Source organism: Geotrypetes seraphini, chromosome 3 (genome assembly GCF_902459505.1).
Source record: "Geotrypetes seraphini chromosome 3, aGeoSer1.1, whole genome shotgun sequence".
In the NCBI taxonomy this organism is placed as follows: Eukaryota; Metazoa; Chordata; class Amphibia; order Gymnophiona; family Dermophiidae; genus Geotrypetes; species Geotrypetes seraphini.
In genome coordinates this window covers 270292502-270311586 of record NC_047086.1, presented here as the reverse complement: position 1 = coordinate 270311586, position 19085 = coordinate 270292502, and the positions used below count along the sequence as shown (strand labels likewise).

The 19085-nt window shown below is 45.9% G+C and overlaps 1 protein-coding gene across 2 annotated transcripts in view; it reads right to left on the bottom strand.

Moving 5' to 3' along the window:
* NLRC4 (NLR family CARD domain containing 4) overlaps positions 1-19085 on the bottom strand; it is a 204789-nt gene that overhangs the window by 16228 nt on the left and 169476 nt on the right. The window contains exons 7-8 of one of the 2 annotated variants that reach the window (XM_033937919.1): positions 7159-7251; positions 6921-7088 (exon numbers count right to left, since the gene is read on the bottom strand). In XM_033937919.1, the coding sequence (XP_033793810.1) occupies positions 6921-7088; positions 7159-7251 (261 nt within the window). The remainder of the gene's footprint in view (positions 1-6920; positions 7089-7158; positions 7252-19085) is intronic. The other variant, XM_033937920.1, reaches the window with a different exon arrangement.

The following is a 19085-nucleotide window of genomic DNA, read 5'->3' as shown; positions in this document are numbered from 1 at the left end:
CCGGCTTCCCTTCTCTTTCTCCCCCCCCCAGGACGTAACTTCTGGTTTCAGAGGGGAGAGAAGGGAAGCCGGCACGTACACCTTAGAGCCCTGAAGCATGAGTTTGCTACGGGCTAAGGCAGCTGCCTGTGAAATAAATACAAATCACTGCCACGTCTCCAATAAATACAAATAAATCCAAACCACTGCCGCGTCTCCAATAAATACAAATAAATACAAATCTCTGAGTTCGCATCTCCAAGCCGGTGAGAGGTGTTTTTTTTTGTTTTTTTTGTTTTTTTATGTTGAGCGGCGGCAGCAGCAGGATTCGCGATAGATGACAGCCAGGCAGTCATCTAAATTAGCCGGGCACAGTGCCTGATTAAAAGGCCTTGTGGAGAAAACTGATACCCCTCCCTTTTTACTAAACCGCGATAGCGTTTTTTTAGTGCAGGGAGCTGTGCGAATGCCCCATGCTGCTCTTGATGCTCATAGGTTCCCTGCACTAAAAGCCGCTATTGCGGTTTAGTAAAAGGGGGCCATAGTGCAAAATATAGACAGCATATATAAATTCTCAAAACGGACACATTTTGATCACTAAATTGAAAATAAAATCATTTTTCCTACCTTTATTTGGTAATTTCATAGTCTCTGGTTGCACTTTATTCTTCTGACTGTGCATCCAGTATTTCTTCCCTTCTTTCAGCCTCCTGTATGCTTCCTCTCCTGTAGACCTCATTCCCTCCCCAAACTTTTTCTTTATTTCACCCTGCCCCCTTCTTTCTTTCTCTCTCCATGCCCCCTTTCGTCTGTATGTCTGTCTTTCTCTCTCTCTCTCTCTCTTTCTGTGCCCCATTTCTTTCTTTCTTTATTTCACCCTGCCCCCTTCTTTTTTTCTCTCTCCATGCCTTCTTTCTTTCTCTATGTCTGTCTTTCTCTCTCTCTCCTTGACCCATTTCTTTCTTTGTTTCACCCTGCCCCCTTCTTTCTTTCTCTCTCCATGCCCCCTTTCTTTCTTTGTCTGTCTTTTTCTCTCTCTCTGTGACCCATTTCTTTCTTTCTTTGTTTCACCCTGCCCCCTTTCTTTCTTTCTGGCTCCCTGTCCCCCCTTTTCTTTCTTTCTCCCTGCCCTCCCCCATGCCACCGCTATTGGGAAACATGCTGCCAGCGCCGCCAGGGAATAGGATGCCACTGCTGCCATCAGAAACAGACTGGCGCTGAGTTCTCCCTGCTTCTCTTCCCTGCGGGGCCGACCATCTCTCGCCACCCGACGTCAATTCTAACGTCGGAGAGGACGTTCTGTGCCAGCCAGGCAGCGATTGGCTGGCCCGGAACATCCTCTCCGACGTCAGAATTGACGTTGGGTGGCGAGAGTTGGTCAGCCCCGCGGGGAAGAAAAGTAGGGAGATCCGACCTATTCCCCTATGGTGGTGGTGGCTTGGGGGAGGGCAGTGAGAAGGGCAGCAGGTTGGACACCCCTGCTGTAGATGAGCCGCGAGCCACCATCAAGTGGTTGTGAGACCAACCACTGCCCTAGGGAGAATACTAGAGGGTGGCCAGCTGTGCACCCCTTTGGGGCTTGCACCCAGGGCAGATTACCCCCCCCACCCCACCTTGGTACGCCATTGGTTTTTGCTAAGTTTAGCATATGAAATGCCAATCTGGTGTTATTGGAAGAATGTCTGAGCAACGAAACCAGTTTGGTGCATACCAATCATATAAGGGAGAGCCTTGGCTAACCTTAGAGCCAATAGCTTAGCCAGGAGTTTACCATCAACATTAATTAAAGAAATAGGTCTGTAGTTCGAAACCAAAAGGGGATCTTTATTTGACTTCGGCAAAACAATGGTTAAAGACTCTGCCATAGTACCTGGCATACAACCTTTAGTAAGTTGTGATTGATATAAATTTAAAAGATGAGATAAAATAATAATTTGAAAAGATTTGATAAACTCCACCGTAAAACCATCACCACCCAGAGGGGATCCAGCTCTGAGGGACTTCAACACTGTCTGGAGTTCCTTAAGTGATATAAGTTCCTCAAGACTTTTCCTTATATGCTAGGGAACTTTTGACCCCTTAATTAATTTTAAAAATTCCAACCCTTCAAGTTCTTTATCTGAATAAAGCTCAGAAGAATATAAAGCTTTATAAAATTCCAAAAGTTGTTTTAAAATATATTCAATTTGAGTATGTTTGTTACCTTTTTTCATCTGTAATGGCCACAATTGTAACTTTCCTCTTTTTTGCTTTAAGGTAATCTAATATAATAAAATGGTAAGCTGCGCATGCGCAGTTCCTAAGTGTGCCCTGCTTTTCTGTGAGCTGTAGCGAAACATAGGAAGTGCGCATGCGCGGCTTACGGTTCTTTGAAAGACGTGGTGGTGGCTACTCTCACGATCCCCGCCTGCGTCGGACTTTCAACTAAAAAAAAAAAAAAGTCAAGACCGAAGTTTTTTTCAATTTCAGAGACGCTGCAGTGGCTCTCTCTCTCTCTCCGGTCGTCGTCATCGTCGTCTTCGTTCCTCTCCCCGACTCACCCGAAACCCTGTTCAGCCTCCCATCCGACCCTACCTTCAGCTCCCTTAGTTCCTTGCCGCCGCTCCTCTTCTCTTCCCGCCCCGCGGTCCCAAAAAACGTCCTTACTCCAGCAAGGGCCGCAGCACATGTTTAGAGTGCTGCGGCCCTTGCTGGAGTAAGGACGTTTGTTGGGACCGCGGGAAGAGAAGAGGAGCGGCGGCAAGGGACTAAGTTGGCCGGTAGTGCTGTTTTTCCGTGATGGAGGAACACGCGAAAAGAAAACGTTGGCCCCCGCCGAAGAAGTGGAAGGTGGAGGAGGGGCGCGAGGAGCCGGAGAGCTGTATGTTAGTGTGTGTGTACGCGCGTGTGTGTATAGCCGAGGAGGAAGTGCAGCAGGAGCAAGGAGGTGGGGAGAGTGGATTTCCCCTACTTGGATGTCAGGCATCAAGAGGATTGGAGTAAAAGCTTTGGTCCTGTGATCCTCACTCTTTTCCTGGGGCTACTGCTGGACAGGGGGGGAGCAGGACATAAAGGAGAAGAGCTATTGCTGGACAGGGGGAGGAGGGAATGGGAGGGGTACTGCTGGACAGGGAGAGATAAAAGGAGAAGGGCTACTGCTATATGGGGGGAGCAGGGAAAGGGGGGAAGGTGTTGCTGGACAGGGAGGAGGTAAAAATAAGGGAGAAGGGCTGCTAGCACCCGTTAATGTAACGGGCTAAATAACTAGTTAGCTAATAATCTTCCCGCTTTATTCGAGTTTCCATAATACAGAGCTTGTTGAGAAAAAATATCTTTCCTAGCCAACTGTGAGGAAATCTCATTATATTTATATTTAGCTTTCAAAAAAGCCTGTAAAGTGATTTGATCCTAATTCAAGGCCAATTGTGACTCCAAAGTCAAAATAATTGGTTCCAGATTAGAAAATTCCATTTTTAACAATTTCTTAACATGTGCTGAATACAAAATTATTTGCCCTCTCATTGTAGCTTTGAAAGCATCTCAAATAGTTTCTAGAGAGATTTCCTCCAAGGTTTTGAGCTGAAAATACGCATGCATTTTATTTTGAATTTCCTCAAGAAAGTTTGAATCTGCAAGCAATGTATTATTGAATCTTCACACAGGTCTACAGAAATCTTTTTCAGTAAACTGAAACTCTATCCAAATTCCAGCATGATACGGCAAAAGGATCGGGTCTATACTGACTTTTACAACCTATTGAATTAACTGATCTGACACAAAAATATAATCAATACATGAAAATGATTTATGAATATGTAAGCAAAAAGAAAATTCATGAGCATTATAATGTAAAATCTGCCATATATCCTGTGCGGCAGAGTTAGGACCAGGGAGGAGTGTGAGGACCTACAAAGGGACCTGGACAAGCTGGAAGACTGGGCAAACAAATGGCAAATGCGCTTCAACGTGGACAAATGCAAGGTCATGCATATAGGGAAAAAGAACCCGTTGTTCAGCTACAAATTGGGGGGGGTATTGTTGGGAGACAGCAGACTCGAGAGAGACTTGGGTGTGTTGGTGGATGCATCACTGAAGCCATCTGCACAGTGCGCAGCAGCCTCGAAAAAAGCCAACAGGATGCTGGGCATCATAAAGAAGGGCATAACAACCAGAACACGGGAAGTCATCATGCCATTGTATCGAGCGATGGTGCGTCCGCATCTGGAATACTGTGTTCAGTATTGGTCGCCACACCTCAAGAAGGACATGGCGGTACTTGAGAGAGTCCAAAGGAGAGCAACGAGAATGGTAAGAGGGCTGGAACACTGCTCATACGCCGAGAGGCTGGAAAGGCTGGGGCTCTTCTCTCTGGAGAAAAGGAGGCTCAGGGGAGATATGATAGAGACCTTCAAGATCATGAGGGGCATAGAGAGGGTGGATAGGGACAGATTCTTCAGACTAAAGGGGACAGCAAATACAAGGGGGCATTCTGAGAAACTGAAGGGAGATAGGTTCAAAACAAATGCAAGGAAGTTTTTTTTTCACCCAGAGGGTCGTGGACACTTGGAATGCACTACCAGAGGAAGTGATCAAGCAGAGTACGGTCCAAGGATTCAAACAGGGATTGGACAGATTCCTGACGGATAAAGGGATCGTGGGATACTGAGGGAGGAGCTGGGATGTAACACAAGTATAGAATGTTAACCAGGTAATGAGTATAAACCAACCAGGTCGTGCATGTGCAAGACTGGAGGGCTAGGACTTCGATAGGAAGGCAGGACTTAAACGAGATACCAAGGTGGCAAGGGAGCCCCTTCTAGTGATTCAGACAGGTCGTGACCTGTTTGGGCTGCCGCGGGAGCGGACTGCTGGGCAGGATGGACCTATGGTCTGACCGGCAGAGGCACTGCTTATGTTCTTATGTTCTTATGTTCTTAATCCACAGGCTATCCACCATGTTATCCAAACCCAATGATGTCATCTGCCTACTAGGTTGTTTATCTAATCGTGGATCCATGACAGCATTGAAGTCTCCGGCAACGATTAGATTAGACGTGACCAATGACAAGAGTATTAGTTGGAGTTTTTTTTAAAGAAGTCAGCTTGATTTGAATTAGGAGCATAAATGTTAAAAATCATCAGGGTATCATTACCTAAAGTCATATCCACATGAAGCCATCTGCCCATCGAATCAGCTTGTACATTACCAAACACAGCAGAGCATCTTTTATTAACCAGGATAGCCACGCCTGCCTTTTTTGCCACTGCTGGAGTACAGAAACAATACTTAACCCATCCCCCTACCAATTTAGCAGCTTCCAGTTGTGAAAGGTACATCTCTTTCAAAAAATAGACATCTGCCTCCTGCTGCTTCAAAAAATTTAGAATGCTTTTCTCTTAATAGGGAGATTGAGTCCATTAAAGAAAAAAAATTTTAAAGGCATTTTATTTGATTAATACCTCTTAATAAATAACCGCTCAAATTTACCTTAACCAGATATCTCCTTAATACTTCCACATACATCCAGGGCCCTTATCAATAACCCCCCTCCCTCACCCCCTCCTTTTAAATAACACGAAGACTTGGATGCAAGCATTGGATTGACAATCACCAAGTCCTCTGTCTTGCCTTGTAATCATTCAAAATCTAACCCAAGATCAATTTGATAATAATTTCATTCCTATATCCAATAATTAAATTCCCACATTGATAAAAATTACCTATACCAAACCAAAGAACTAATGAGTAATCCTATTACTTTATAATTAACTCAATTGTAGTATTCTTAGAAATTTTATTATATATCCTAAGATCCCTAAATAAATTAATTTAGCAATCATGTAATGTTGAATCTCTCCTTTCAAATAGATACTTATACAATGAATCATCAACACTTAAAATTCTAAAATATTGCATCTACCTTTTCCTTTGACATTCTGCAATTTAAAATCATATAATAAAATAATTTATTCCTTTAACCCCCTAATACAATAATTAAAAATAATTATTACTCAAGTTCCATCCCCCAACCAGTTAAGCTAATACCTACGTAATAACGTATACTCTATAATATTCCAATTATGATTCTAAAAAGAATAAATGTCCCAAAGAACACCCCAATAAAAAGTAAACTCCTTTCAAAAACTTTATATGATGTAATTTCCCAAGTTTTAAACATTAAGAATTATGTTTTAACACAAAATATAAACTCATAAATGCATATAAATGTAACATCAAAACACCCGAGATTTCAATTTTTAAAATTTAGTAAAAGTTCAGCTTACACACTATGAGCCCTTTTATCAAGCCACGCTAGCAGGGTTAGCGTGTCGGACAATTCATCACGCGTTAACGCCCGAGACCAGCTAAAAAACTAACGCCTGCTCAATGCAGGCATTAGCAGCTAGCACGGCAGTCGGTTTAATGCACGGTATTACGCGCGTTAAACCCCTACCGCAGCTTGATAAAAGGACCCCTATATCCTGATATGTCTATATCAATATTAGAATAATTCCTTAATAACATATCAGCATATTAATATATTTGTAAAACTCTATTTAAAAAATAAAATTGATAATATAATGTAAAATTAAGGGCTCCTTTTACTAAGCTGCGTTAGAGCTTTAACACGCGGAATAGCACACACTACAATGCCGCCCGTGCTAGACGCTAATGCCAGCATTGAGCTGGCATAGTTCTAGCCACGTAGCATGGGGTTAGTGTGCACTAATCTGCTGTGTGCGCTAAAAACGCTAGCGCACCTTAGTAAAAAGAGCCCTAAGTAAATATTCCGTAAATAGTCCCATAGATCAATTTCTACATATTCTAATAGTTAACACAGTCAGATACATTTCCAAACTTGGTCTTCATGGCAAGCTGGACTGCCCATATTCAAATTCTCTGGTAGATATATGTAATCTTTCCAAAATCATTCTTTAATGTGAAATACCAGTTTACTTACAGAGTTTTGCAATCTCTGTATCTGTCAGGTGCCAATTCTTCAGTCCCAGTCTGACCAGCTGAGGAATCTGTATTAGGTGTTGTAATAAAGTGTCTAGGCACAGCCTGACCTCACATCCCCAAGGTAGCATCAGCACCATCATGTCTGGAAAGTCATTCAGGCTATCAACTAAACAAAATTGAAAGTGGTTAGAAAGTGCCATTTAAAACAGTTATTGAAGAGAGAATTCCACTCTTACCTAACATAGTAATAGAATCTTTGCCTTCTTCCTTTAAATTATTTTCAGAGGAATCAAGCATTCTCAGCTTTGGGAAATTCTTAATATTCTGTGCTGTGAAAATAAAATAAGATTGCCAAGTTTTTGGAACAAGAGAGTGTTTCTAACCAGCTTATGGGTAAAGTGGTAGGGTGGCTGTGTTAGTCAACTTTTAAAGGCAAACAAAGAAAATAAAATAAAATTATACATTTTTTATTGGTGTAGCAATACATTTTTTGAGGGGAAGAAGTGCAAAGTTATAAAATTTGCAGACAACACAAAACTCTCCAGTAGGGTCAGAACTGTTGAGGAATGCAAAGATCTACATAGTGACCTGAATAAACTGGGTGAGTGGGCAAATAGATGGCAGATGAGCTTCAATGTAGAGAAATGTAAAGTGTTGCACATAGGGAAAAGGAACCCGAAGTACAGCTATACAATGGGAGGGAAGGTATTGGGGGAAGGCATAGGGAAAGGAAACCCGATGTATAACTACACGATGGGGGAGATGGTACTGGGGGAAGGCAACCTAAGACTGGATGGACCATTTGGGTCTTTATCTGCTATCATCTACTATGTTACTATGTTACTATGTTTGAGACTCGAGACAGTGGAGGGTCAGAACACTTTGTTAGAAAATTCAGGGAATTTGGATTTGCATATTCATATCTTCTTCAGAAGAAGCCAGTTTCTGATTTTCTTAAAGCTCATGCTACCAGAGGTCTTTCTAACTGCCTCTGTCCTGATTGGCCTCATCTTTTCTCCAGCAACTGAGAGGACAGCAGATTCATCTCACTATCCCCCATCTCTTGCAGTCCACATCTAGGCCCTTCCCCCGCTAACTCTGACTGGCTGATTATAGCCCCTCCCTAGCAAGCACTCAAGTGACCTCACTAACCTTGCTATTTAATCTGAATTATTTAATCCTAATATTCAAAAAGCTTTTAAAATCTCATTTATTTAAGGACGCCTTCGATCTATAATTTAACTTATGGACGCCATTAACTAATTTTTAATACTCTAAATTGTTGATTTGGCTCAAACAAATATGCAAGAAATGCTTTGAATAAATTTTTACCCTACTTTTCGTTCTTCCCTGGTTTTTTGTTTTTTTCCTTTTCCCCATTGTAACTTTACCCTCCTTTCCTATCTCTCATGTGAGTCACAATTTGATTTTATTGTAATTAGGTTAAAGTTTCTTTATTATATTATGTACATCGCCTAGAACTCTGAAATAGGCGATTCATCAAATGCGAAATAAAACTTGAAACTTGAACACTCTCTGGGCAGCTCTCTTTCTAACTGCTTCTGTCCTGACTGGCCTCATCTTTCCTCCAGCAACTGGTTAGTTATTCATTCTAAGCCTTTATGTTCCTCTCTGTTCTGTCTCTTGGGCCCAGATTCTCCAAACTTTAACGCGGTTGCTAAACTGTTTTCCAACGGTTTATTCTGCACGCATTTTAGTGGCAGATTATCTCTGTCTTTAAAGACAGATAATCTCTGTCTTTAGCGAGGGTTTTAGCAGTCTCCGATAATGACATGCAAATGGGTTCTTCAACATTGAAATGAGCCCTGTGGTGGATTCTTAAAAATTGCTGAGCCATTTTCTAAAAGTGGCGTCAGCTTTTAGCTACAAAAATAAGTGACTGATCCAGGGGTGACAGTACAGTGACTGCACAATTTTAAACCCCAGCATGGCAGTGTTGGAGACTACTAAAAAGCCATGTTGTGATGCAGCAGGAGATATGCTCATTCTCTCACCTTGCATCACAACACCCCTCCCCAGCAGTGGTGGCAACACCCCACCCCCTGCAGTGGTAGAGATGCCGATTTTCTCCCAATGCCAACCAACAACCCCCCTCTGTAGCGGGAGAGATGCCTAATCTCTCCTACCACAAACAAATCCCCCTTCAGTAGCGGCGACTCCCCCTTGCAGTGGGAGAGATGCCGATTCTTTCCCACCGCAAACAACTCACCCAACCCCATGTAGCAGGGAGGGGCCTTAAACAACTTGGGCCAATAAGAGCCTGGGGAGGAGAAGGCCTATTTTGGAAGACGCAGGCCTACTGGTTGGAGGGAATCCCCATCCCTCAGGTTACACATCTACTTAGAGGTAAGGGGTGTTGTATGGCAGCAGGGGAGAGTAGGCATCTCTCCCGCTGCACAGGGTGTGTGTGTGTGTGTGGGGGGGGGGGTTGTTTATGAACTTCCAACTCGCATCAACCCTTCATCCTTCACCCAAACAACTCAGGAAGCTTCTCCTGTCTGGTCCCACCATCTTCTCCCTCTGTCAGCTACTGCTGACTTTTATTCCTTCTTTGAAATCACAGAGGAAGAAACTGCACAACTTCTGTCTTCAGCCAAATCTACTACATAAGAACATAAGCAGTGCCTCTGTTGGGTCAGACCAGAGGTCCATCACGCCCAGCAGTCCGCTCACGCGGCGGCCCATCAGATCCAGGACCTGCATAGTAATCCTCTATCTATACCCTTCAATCCCCTTTTCCTTCAGAAAATCATCCAATCCCTTTTTGAAACCCAGTAGCGTACTCTGTTGTATCACACACTCTGGAAGTGCATTCCAGGTGTCCACCACCCTTTGGGTGAAGAAGAACTTCCTAGCATTGGTTCTGAATCTGTCCCCTCTCAATTTTTCCGAATGCCATCTCGTTCTTGTAGTTTTTGAAAGTTTGAAAAATCTGTCCTCTCCTCACATGCTCCTCAGACCCTATTCCCACCCCTCTACTCGACCCCATCTCACATACTGTTATCCCTCCCATATGCCATATTCTCAATCTATCTGTTTCCACTGCAACTGTCCCTGCTGCCTTCAAACATGCGGTGGTTATGCCACTTCTAAAAAAAAATCCTTGTTGGACCCCCACCTGCCCATTCAACTATCACTCTGTCTCCCTTCTTCCATTCCTATCCAAGCTACTCAAGTGTGCTGTTCTCAGTCGCTGCCTGGACTTCCTTTCAACGACAGATTCTTGATCCTCTACAATCTGGCTTTCACCCCCACCACTCCACAGAGACTGCCCTCGCTAAAGTCTACAGTGACTTGTTCATGGCCAGATCTAAGAGCCTTTACTCGATCCTCATTTTTCTTGACCTGTCTGCTGCCTTTGATACTGTTAACCACAGCTTACTCCTTGATATGCTGTCCTTGCTTGAATTCCATGAATCTGTCTCCTGCCTCTCCCAACGCACCTTTACTGTATGTGTTGGTGGGTCCTCTTCTACTGCTACCCTGCTAGCAGTCATCATACCCCTAGGTTCTGTCATAGGACCAGGGCAGGATTAATTCTTTGAGGGCCCCTAGGCACACAAGTACACTGTTCTTTGCTCTTCTCCAATATTCATCGAACATTGGACTAGGACTCGAGCACGAGTTGATGGCACCTAACAACCTTTGTCTCCCAGTTTCTGCTTTCCTCATCTTGTCATTTTCTTTCTTCCATCCACTATCTGCCCCTTCCAGAAACTGTCTGCCAACCCCCTTCCATTTTCCCATTTCTCCTCCTGCCCTCCCCCCTGCCCCCTTGGTCTGGCATCCATCTTCTTCCCTCTGTTCCCCTCATGGTCTGGCATCTCTCTCCTTCCATTTTCCTCTCTCTTCTCATTTCCTCCACTCAGATCTGATATTTCTGTCTCCTTCCCCCTTCCCCCCATGCTCTGGCATCTCTCTCTTCTCTATTTTTTCTTCTATCTAAATTAAATTTTCTCTTACTATTCAGTCCTCAGTTTCCCTCTTTTCACTGTGCCTACCTACAGATTGCCACCCTTTTCCTTCACCCCTCCACTATCTCACTAATTCTCTTCTTCCCCCATCCAGCATATGCCTTTTTCTTTCTCTCCTCCTTCCATCTAGTATGTGTTCTCTTTCTCCACTTCCATTCAGCATCTGCTCTCCCCTCTCAACTGACATTCGTCTGCCCTCTTCTATCTCTCTCCATTCTCCCCACTTCCATCATCTGCCCAACTGCCCCTATCTCTCTCTCTCTCCCACTCTGAGCCTCCATCCCAGGCCCATCTCCCTCCCTTCTCACCTTTGCGCAGGTCACCACTTACATTATTCATTATTCTTTGGAGGGTTTGTGGCCTGTAACCCTACCCACCACCACCTTCTCCTGTTCCTCTGAGGGTTTCCGACCTCTGCTCCTCCACTTCTCCCCCTCAGCTCCTCAGAGTGCTTGCAGCCTGCACTCCTCTCCAGCTCCTTCTTCCCCACTTTATCCAGGCCCTGCACCCCCTCTACAGACTTCTCGGAGGGGCTGCAGTTTGTGGCACCTTTTGCGCCACCAGCTATTCCTCTTCCTCCTTCCCCACTGTGCCCAACACCTGCAGCAAACCTCCCCCCCCCGGGAACTCCCTCTTCATGCATCCTGGAGCCGCCTCTCCCATGGTGCTCACCTGCTGCGGAGGCTCCCGCTTCAATCCCATAGACGTGGCGAAGAACACTCATACAGCCAGCGGGTAGCAAGATCAGCTATAGCACCTGCAAATGGTGCTCAGCCCAAAGCTTCCCTCTGATGCGAACTGCCCAGGTGGAAATAGGAAGCTGCGTCAGAGGGAAGCTTTAGGCTGAGCACCGCTTGCAGGTGCTGTGGCTGATCTTGCTGTCAATGCCGTGGTGTGGGGCCTGATCTTGCTGTCATCATGGGGGGCAATCTTTCTGTCATCGGGGGAGGCCAGATCTTGGCTGTCATGGGGGGGGGGGGCGATCTTGCTTCCATGGCCGTTTAAAAAAAAAATTGGAAAGGTGACGGTGAGTGGGCCCCCATCACAATTTTGGGCCCTAGGCACATGCCTCCTGGGCCTATCCATTAATCCGGCCCAGCATAGGACTACTTGTTTTCTCTCTCTACACCACTTCCATCGGTGCCCTGATCTCCTCCCATGGTTTCCAGTATCACCTATATGCTGATGACTCCCAGTCCAAGAAAGTATCTCTGCCTATTTGACTGACATTGCTGCCTGGATCTGCCTTCATCTGTAATTAAATACATGTCCAAGACTGAACTGCTTCTCTTTCCTCCTAAACTAGGGGTGTCAAATTCAAATCATATAAGGGGCCGAAATCTAAAACACAGGCTAAGCTGCGGGCCGGATTTTTTATTAAGATACTTATCTGCTCCTTTGCTGATGCACAGCGTGGGTCCCAGCGGTGGCAGCTGCTCCGATGCTCACAAGACTTCTGTGAGCATTGGATCAATCGCCGCCACCGCCAAAACCCACGCTGTGTACCAGCAATGGAGGGGGTTAGTCTTAGTAGAAGTATAAGGATACAACCTCTCCAACCCCACGCCGGTTAAAAAATAAAAAAGACTTTTCCTCTCTTTTAGGTCCTAGTTCACGCTTGCTGTCTAACACCAGCTCTTGCAGGATACACATTTCAAATTTGACATATTATAATCACAAAATAGAAAATAAAATTATTTTTTCTAGCTTTTGTTGTCTGGTCATTTTGATTTTAGTCCCAGTTTCTCTCTGATTTTGTCTATCTTCTAATTCTCTTTCCAGTGTCTGCTGTCCATTTTTTTCTCCTCTTCTCTCTTGCTCCAGTTCCTGTCTCCAACATATTGATTTTTCCCTTTCAACTTTTCTCCTTTTTTTTTTTCTGCCTCTGTCCACTCAAATCTCGCCCTCTTTCTCATCCTTCTCCTTTTTAAATTTTCAGCTACCTATCAATTTTCCATCTCCAGATCCAACTTCTCTCCCTTTCTCTTCCCAACTGCCCCCCATCCAATCTCTCCGCCTTTCTGCCTGCCTCCCTCCCCCCAAGTCCACCATTTCTCCATTTCTTTTCCCAACAGTTCTCCCTTCAAGTATCTTTTCCCTCTTCCTTGACACTACCCCAGGTCTCTCCCTTCATCGCGCTCTCTTCACAGCCCAGCATGCCATTCCCTTCAGCGCTGGTCTCTCTCTTCTCACAGCCCAGCATGCGTTTCCCTCCAGCACCAATCCTTCTCTCCTCACAGCCCAGCTTGCCTTCCCTCCAGCACCAATCCCTCTCTCCTCACAGCCCAGCATGCCTTTCCCTCCAGCACCGGTCTCTCTCTCCTCACAGCCCAGCTTGCCTTTCCATCCAGTGCCGGTCCCTCTCTCCTCACAGCCCGGCGTGTCTTTCCTTCTGGCACTGGTCCAATGTCACCGCCAAGCTGAGGAGTCTGCCGGCCTCAGCGATTCAGCAGTGTTGTATGTGGCTTCCCCTCTTGCCGTGGTCTGTCTCCAATGACACACAACTTCCTGTTTACGCCCGGGTGGACCGCGGAAGACAGAAGGCAGGAGGGGGAGCCACAGACAACACTGCTGAATCACTGCTGATGCCGGCAGACTTTCCAGTGTGACAGTGACGTCAGACACTGGTGCAGGAGGGAGGACACGCTGGGCTGTGAGAAGGGGAAGTTCAGGAGCATTGCCATGGGCCACATAAAAAGGCCAGGCAGGCTGGATTCAGCCCACGGGCCTTGTGTTTGACACATGTGTCCTAAACCCTCTGCTCCTCCTCCTTTCTCTATCTTGGTAAATAATACTGTCATTGTTCTAGTCTTCTCTGTTTGCAACCTTGGAGTTGTCTTCATTTCTGACCTCTCATTTTCTACATACATCCAACAAGCTGGTAAGACCTGCCGCTTCTAAGAACATAAGCGTCACCTCTGCTGAGTCAGACCATGGGTCCATATCGCCCAGCAGTCCATGACCTGTAAGTGATCCTTTACCTAAAACATTTTATTCCCTATGCATTTAAAATCCTGTATAGTAACCATCTAACTATACCCTTCAATCCCCTTTTCCTTCAGGAAATCATCCAATCCCTTTTTGAAACCCAAAATCGTACTCTGTCCTACCACCTCCTCTGGAAGCGCATTCCAGGCATCCACCACCCTTTGAGTGAAGAAGAACTTCCTAGCATTTGTTCTGAAACTGTCACCTTTCAGTTTTTTTGAATGCCCTTTTGTTTTTGTTGCCCCGCTAGTCTGAAGAATCTGTCCCTCTCCACCTTCTCTATCCCCTTCAAGATCTTATAAGGTTCTATCATGTCCCCTCTGTCTCAGCTTTTCCAGGGAAAAGAGCCCCAGCTTCTCTAGTCTTTCCGCATATGGAAGGTTTTCCATACCCTTTATCATTGTTACTCTTCTCTGGACCCTCTCGAGTTTAGAAGGAGCTTCCTGCAGCTTTTGCTTATTTGAAGACATCCCCAGGAATTTCGGGCCAGGAGGAAGCCCAAGTCCTCCTGGCCCTGGCCCTGGCGACCCCCCCTCCCCACTAGTTGTTCAGGCCAGGAGGGAGCCCAAACCCTCCTGGCCACGGCGACCCCCTACCCCCACCCCGCACTACATTACGGGCAGGAGGGATCCCAGGCCCTCCTGCCCTCGACGCAAACCCCCCTCCCCCCAATGACCGCCCCCCCAAGAACCTCCGACCACCCCCCCAGCCGACCCGCGACCCCCCTGGCCGACCCCCACGACACCCCCCTTCCCCGTACCTTTGTGTAGTTGGGCGGACAGACAGGAGCCAAACCAGCCTGTCCGGCAGGCAGCCAACGACGGAATGAGGCCGTATTGGCCCATCCATCCCAAAGCTCCGCCTACTGGTGGGGCCTAAGGCACCTGGGCCAATCAGAATATGCCCGGGAGCCTTAGACCCCTCCTGGGGGCGGGGCCTGAGGCACATGGGCCCAACCCAACCATGTGCCCAAGGCCCCACCCCCAGGAGGGACCTAAGGCTCCTGGGCCTATTCTGATTGGCCCAGGCGCCTTAGGCCCCACCAGTAGGCGGAGCTTTGGGATGGATGGGCCAATCCGGCCTCATTCTGTTGTTGGCTGCCTGCCGGACAGGCGGGTTTGGCTCCCGTCTGTCCGGCCAACTACACAAAGGTACGGGGAAGGGGGGTGGGGGTTGTCGTTGGGGTCGGCCAGGGGGGTTGCGGGTCGGCTGGGGGGGGCGGTCGGAGGTTCTTGGGGGGGCGGTCATTGGGGGGAGGGGGGTTTGCATCAAGGGCAGGAGGGCCTGGGATCCCTCCTGCCCGTAATGTAGTGTGGGGTGGGGGTAGGGGGTCACCGTGGCCAGGAGGGTTTGGGCTCCCTCCTGGCCGAACAACTAGCGGGGGGGGGGTCACCAGAGCCAGGAGGGCTTGGGCTCCCTCCTGGCCCGATATTGTCGGGGAGTTGGTGGGGCAAGAGGGCTTGGGCTCCCTTTTGCCCCGATCGTGTCGGGGAGTCGGGGGGGGGGGCAAGAGGGCTTGAGCTCCCTCTTGCCCCGATCGTGTCGGGGGTGCCGCGGTTGGCTGGGGCAAGAGGGCTTGAGCTCCCTCTTGCCCCGATCATGTCGGAGAGTCGGAGAGTCTGCGGGACAAGAGGGCTTGACGTCAGAGAAAGGGCGGGACCACCGGAAGAGGAAGCAGCGCAGGCGCAGGGCTCACAGAAGGGCCGGGACCGCCAAGAGGAAGCAGCAGGACACCGGTAGGAGCTTCTACATGATGGGGGGGGGGTCAGGAGCGGTCCTTCAGGGTGGGGTGTGAGCGGTCCTGCGGGGGGTGAATCGGACGTCGGGGGGCATCAGGCTTTCAGGGTGGGGACAGGACTTCAAGGGGGAGAGAAAAGTCAGGGTGGGCGAAAGGAGAGTCGGGGTGGCCAGAGGAGAGTCGGGGCAGGCGAAAGGAGAGTCGGGCAGCGACAGGAGAGTTGGGCAGCATGCGTTGTATACGGGTGTGCGCGGTATACAAAATTTTTTTTACATATATTTCGGTTTCCCGCACTCTATACCTGTGTGCGCATTTTACACGGGTGTGCGTTATCTACGTGAAAAATACGGTACTTCAATACTCTAAAAAAGAAACCCTTTTTCCGTCCCATAAATTAAAATTAATCAATCCCTATAGACTAAAATAAGAATATAAGAACATAAGAACTGCCAGATTGTATTGTTTTGCATTGTTCACAGCTGCTTTTGTTTGTTTGCCTTTGTATTCTTTGTATATCCTGTGTACTTTGGTTGACCTCAATAAACATGTTTTAAAAAAAAAAAAAGAAAAAAAACCGCCATCTCTGGATCAGACCTTCGGTCCATCAAGTCTGGCAATCTGCACATGCGGAGGCCCAGTCAGGTGTACACCTGGCGTAATTTTAGTCAAAGTATTCCTAAAATTGGCTAAATCCCCCTGTGCCTGAGCCAGAAGTCTGTAACTATGCTAAATATAAAAGTAATAATGGAATAAAGGTCAAAGATATCAGTATGAGCCCACCATGAATCGAGAAAACCTTTTTGGCTCAGGCTAAGTCTCATAGGTGACTAGCACCAGACATGCGTCTAAATGAGAATTGCCTCATACATCATCAAATCTATGACCATCTTCTATACACAGAATAATTCATTGTAAGTGAAAAAATGCAGGCTTGTGGTTCAGGGACAAGGGGAATATGAGGACATAACAAACAAATACCCCATCACAGACAGACCAACATCATAAATATAATTAATTATAGAAAAATGTGTGAGTGGTGTTTATAAATTGCACTAATTTAATTTTTGACCTCATAAGTTAACATCTAAAAGTTGATCTAAATAATTATGAAGATCCATTAAAAGAATTGTAATGTGCAAAATTATGCTAAATGTGCAAACTGCCCGAACCCTGAGAAACTGGTTATATACCCATGAAAAGTGCCTGTGCCAGCACCAATATGGAAATTTCTATCTAAAATAGCAGCAAAATCTTTCTCATTGAAATAAAGTTATATACTCCTAAAACGTACAAAATTCTGTGCCCATGAAAAGTGCCAGTGCCGGTATAATACAGGAGTTTCTAACTAAGATATGAGGTAGATAGGCCGCTGTCTAGGCCTACCTCGGTAATGAGACCTCGAACACTATATACTGGTTTCAATAAGTATATATTTATTTATCCAATCAATAACAGCTTACAGGAATAAATCATTTAGTATATAGCGTAACAGAAGGTGGCTCAGAAGGTGACCTCTAGGCCTAGAGGTCCTCTGATGTCTGTTCTGACCTCTCCCTTCTAAAGGCCTGGTTTTTATACATTTCTTAGTAGCCAACACCACGTTGGTTTACATCACATGATACATCCTTATTGGCTATTTACTTATGCATTACTGCCTAACTACATTCATCTATTGGCTATTCTCATCTACGTCATGTTATATGTCCACTCTGTTTTCCGTAAAGCCTACCTTTTCCCCGAAATGCCTGTTTCCCCACCATATTAGTACTTCCGAGCACAAGCCCCCCTCCCAACTTTAAACATCTCTGATACTTTCTATTAGATGATTTTTCTTATGAATTCTTTCTTCTGAGAATTCTGTCTTCTGACCATGGTCTGTTTATCTCTTTATGGTATCTGGCTGGGTGGGCCTTGGTGTAAAACCACAGCTAGCCCACAGCCTCAGGACCTGTTGCTTTTTCTCTAGTTTTAGTAGCTAATTGAACTCATAAAACAGCGTATTTCTCCATCTTTGCATGCTCTTCAGTTAATGGTGAAATATCTTTCCATAGTTAATCTACTGTTTCTATCATCTGCAGAGATAGATAAGGTAGATGTCAGTTGCAGGGGTTGAGGGCAGTTTTTCTGTAAAGAGAAAAGTGATCTTTGTCTTCCTTCCATCCCCCTTCACCTGGCTAATGTCAGGACTTTCCGGGATGTATCCATGCTTTACCTGGCTTGCTAATGTCAGGACTTACAGGGACCAGAGCCTCCATGCTTTATTCTCTCTCATCCCCTCTTCAAAGCCCCTCCAGGTGGCTTTGACCCCTGTTCATTCGGTGAGGAGTTAGTTTGTATCAGAAACTGTTCATTATGGGCCGGGGCTATGTGCTAGGAATCACCCATGGAAAAGGAAAGAGACAAGTGCCCACCCTTACTACGCTACCGAGGACAGAGCAGTATAACATGTCGCAGTGTACTTATTGCTTATAATACTAGGCTAAGCAGTCAATGATTCAGATTTTTGTGTAAAGCAGAAATCATGTAAGCATTTGAATGCTGCATTAAAATTTATACCTGCCGGGCTGTGATAGAAACATCAGCATAAATTACTGATGTAGTGGGGATAGGTGGTGACTCGTGGGAGGGGAAATCAGCTGCTGGTGTTTCATAGGGAGGTACATTAAAAATCAGCCAAGTCAAGATTATCAAAAATGTTGTGTATGGGTCTGTGAAGGGGTCTCTATTTCAACATTTGGGATAGTTCGGGCAACCAGGCATCTGCAGGGGTTCATAATTTAACCTGATACATTTTAATATATTCTCTCTTTATGGCTTCATCCTGTTATGAGCATACTACATCCAAAAGGGATGGTGGGATAAATTAACAAGTTAGATTATTTCCATGCTCTTCCAAAACAGCTGGGATCGGTGCAGACTCGGCTGGGTCCAGACGCCAGGGGTGAAAGTCCAGGTAACCACATCAAATCTTACGTCATCATCCTTCAGCTGGGCTCATCATTTCTTCTTCACTGCAGTTCTCCTCAGCTTAGCAGCAAGAAAGGGAATGGAAAGAATCCAACTGGAGGGGAAAATAACTAGGGAGCTATTGTGGGAGTCAAAACAGGATGAAAATGCATAAAGTCACAATCAAGAAAAGCACATGAACTTGCAATAGGGCTGTTAGAAATAATTATGAACACATGAAAATATATATATATGTACTAATACTGCATGAGTCCATAAAAGAATTAAAGTGCAAATTAATAAGTCCATAATTAAAGCTGTAAAAGTTCAAGGTCATAAAGGTCATCCCGTCTTTGGTAGCAACAGTCAGGAAATCTTCGCTGGTAAGTCTAGGCACTTATCCAGTTTCTTCTCCGGTAGCAAGATCCTTCCGTTGGGGCTCATCCGTCATCGGGGTTTCCTACGGCCGAAAATCTTTCTTCCAGCGATGATATTT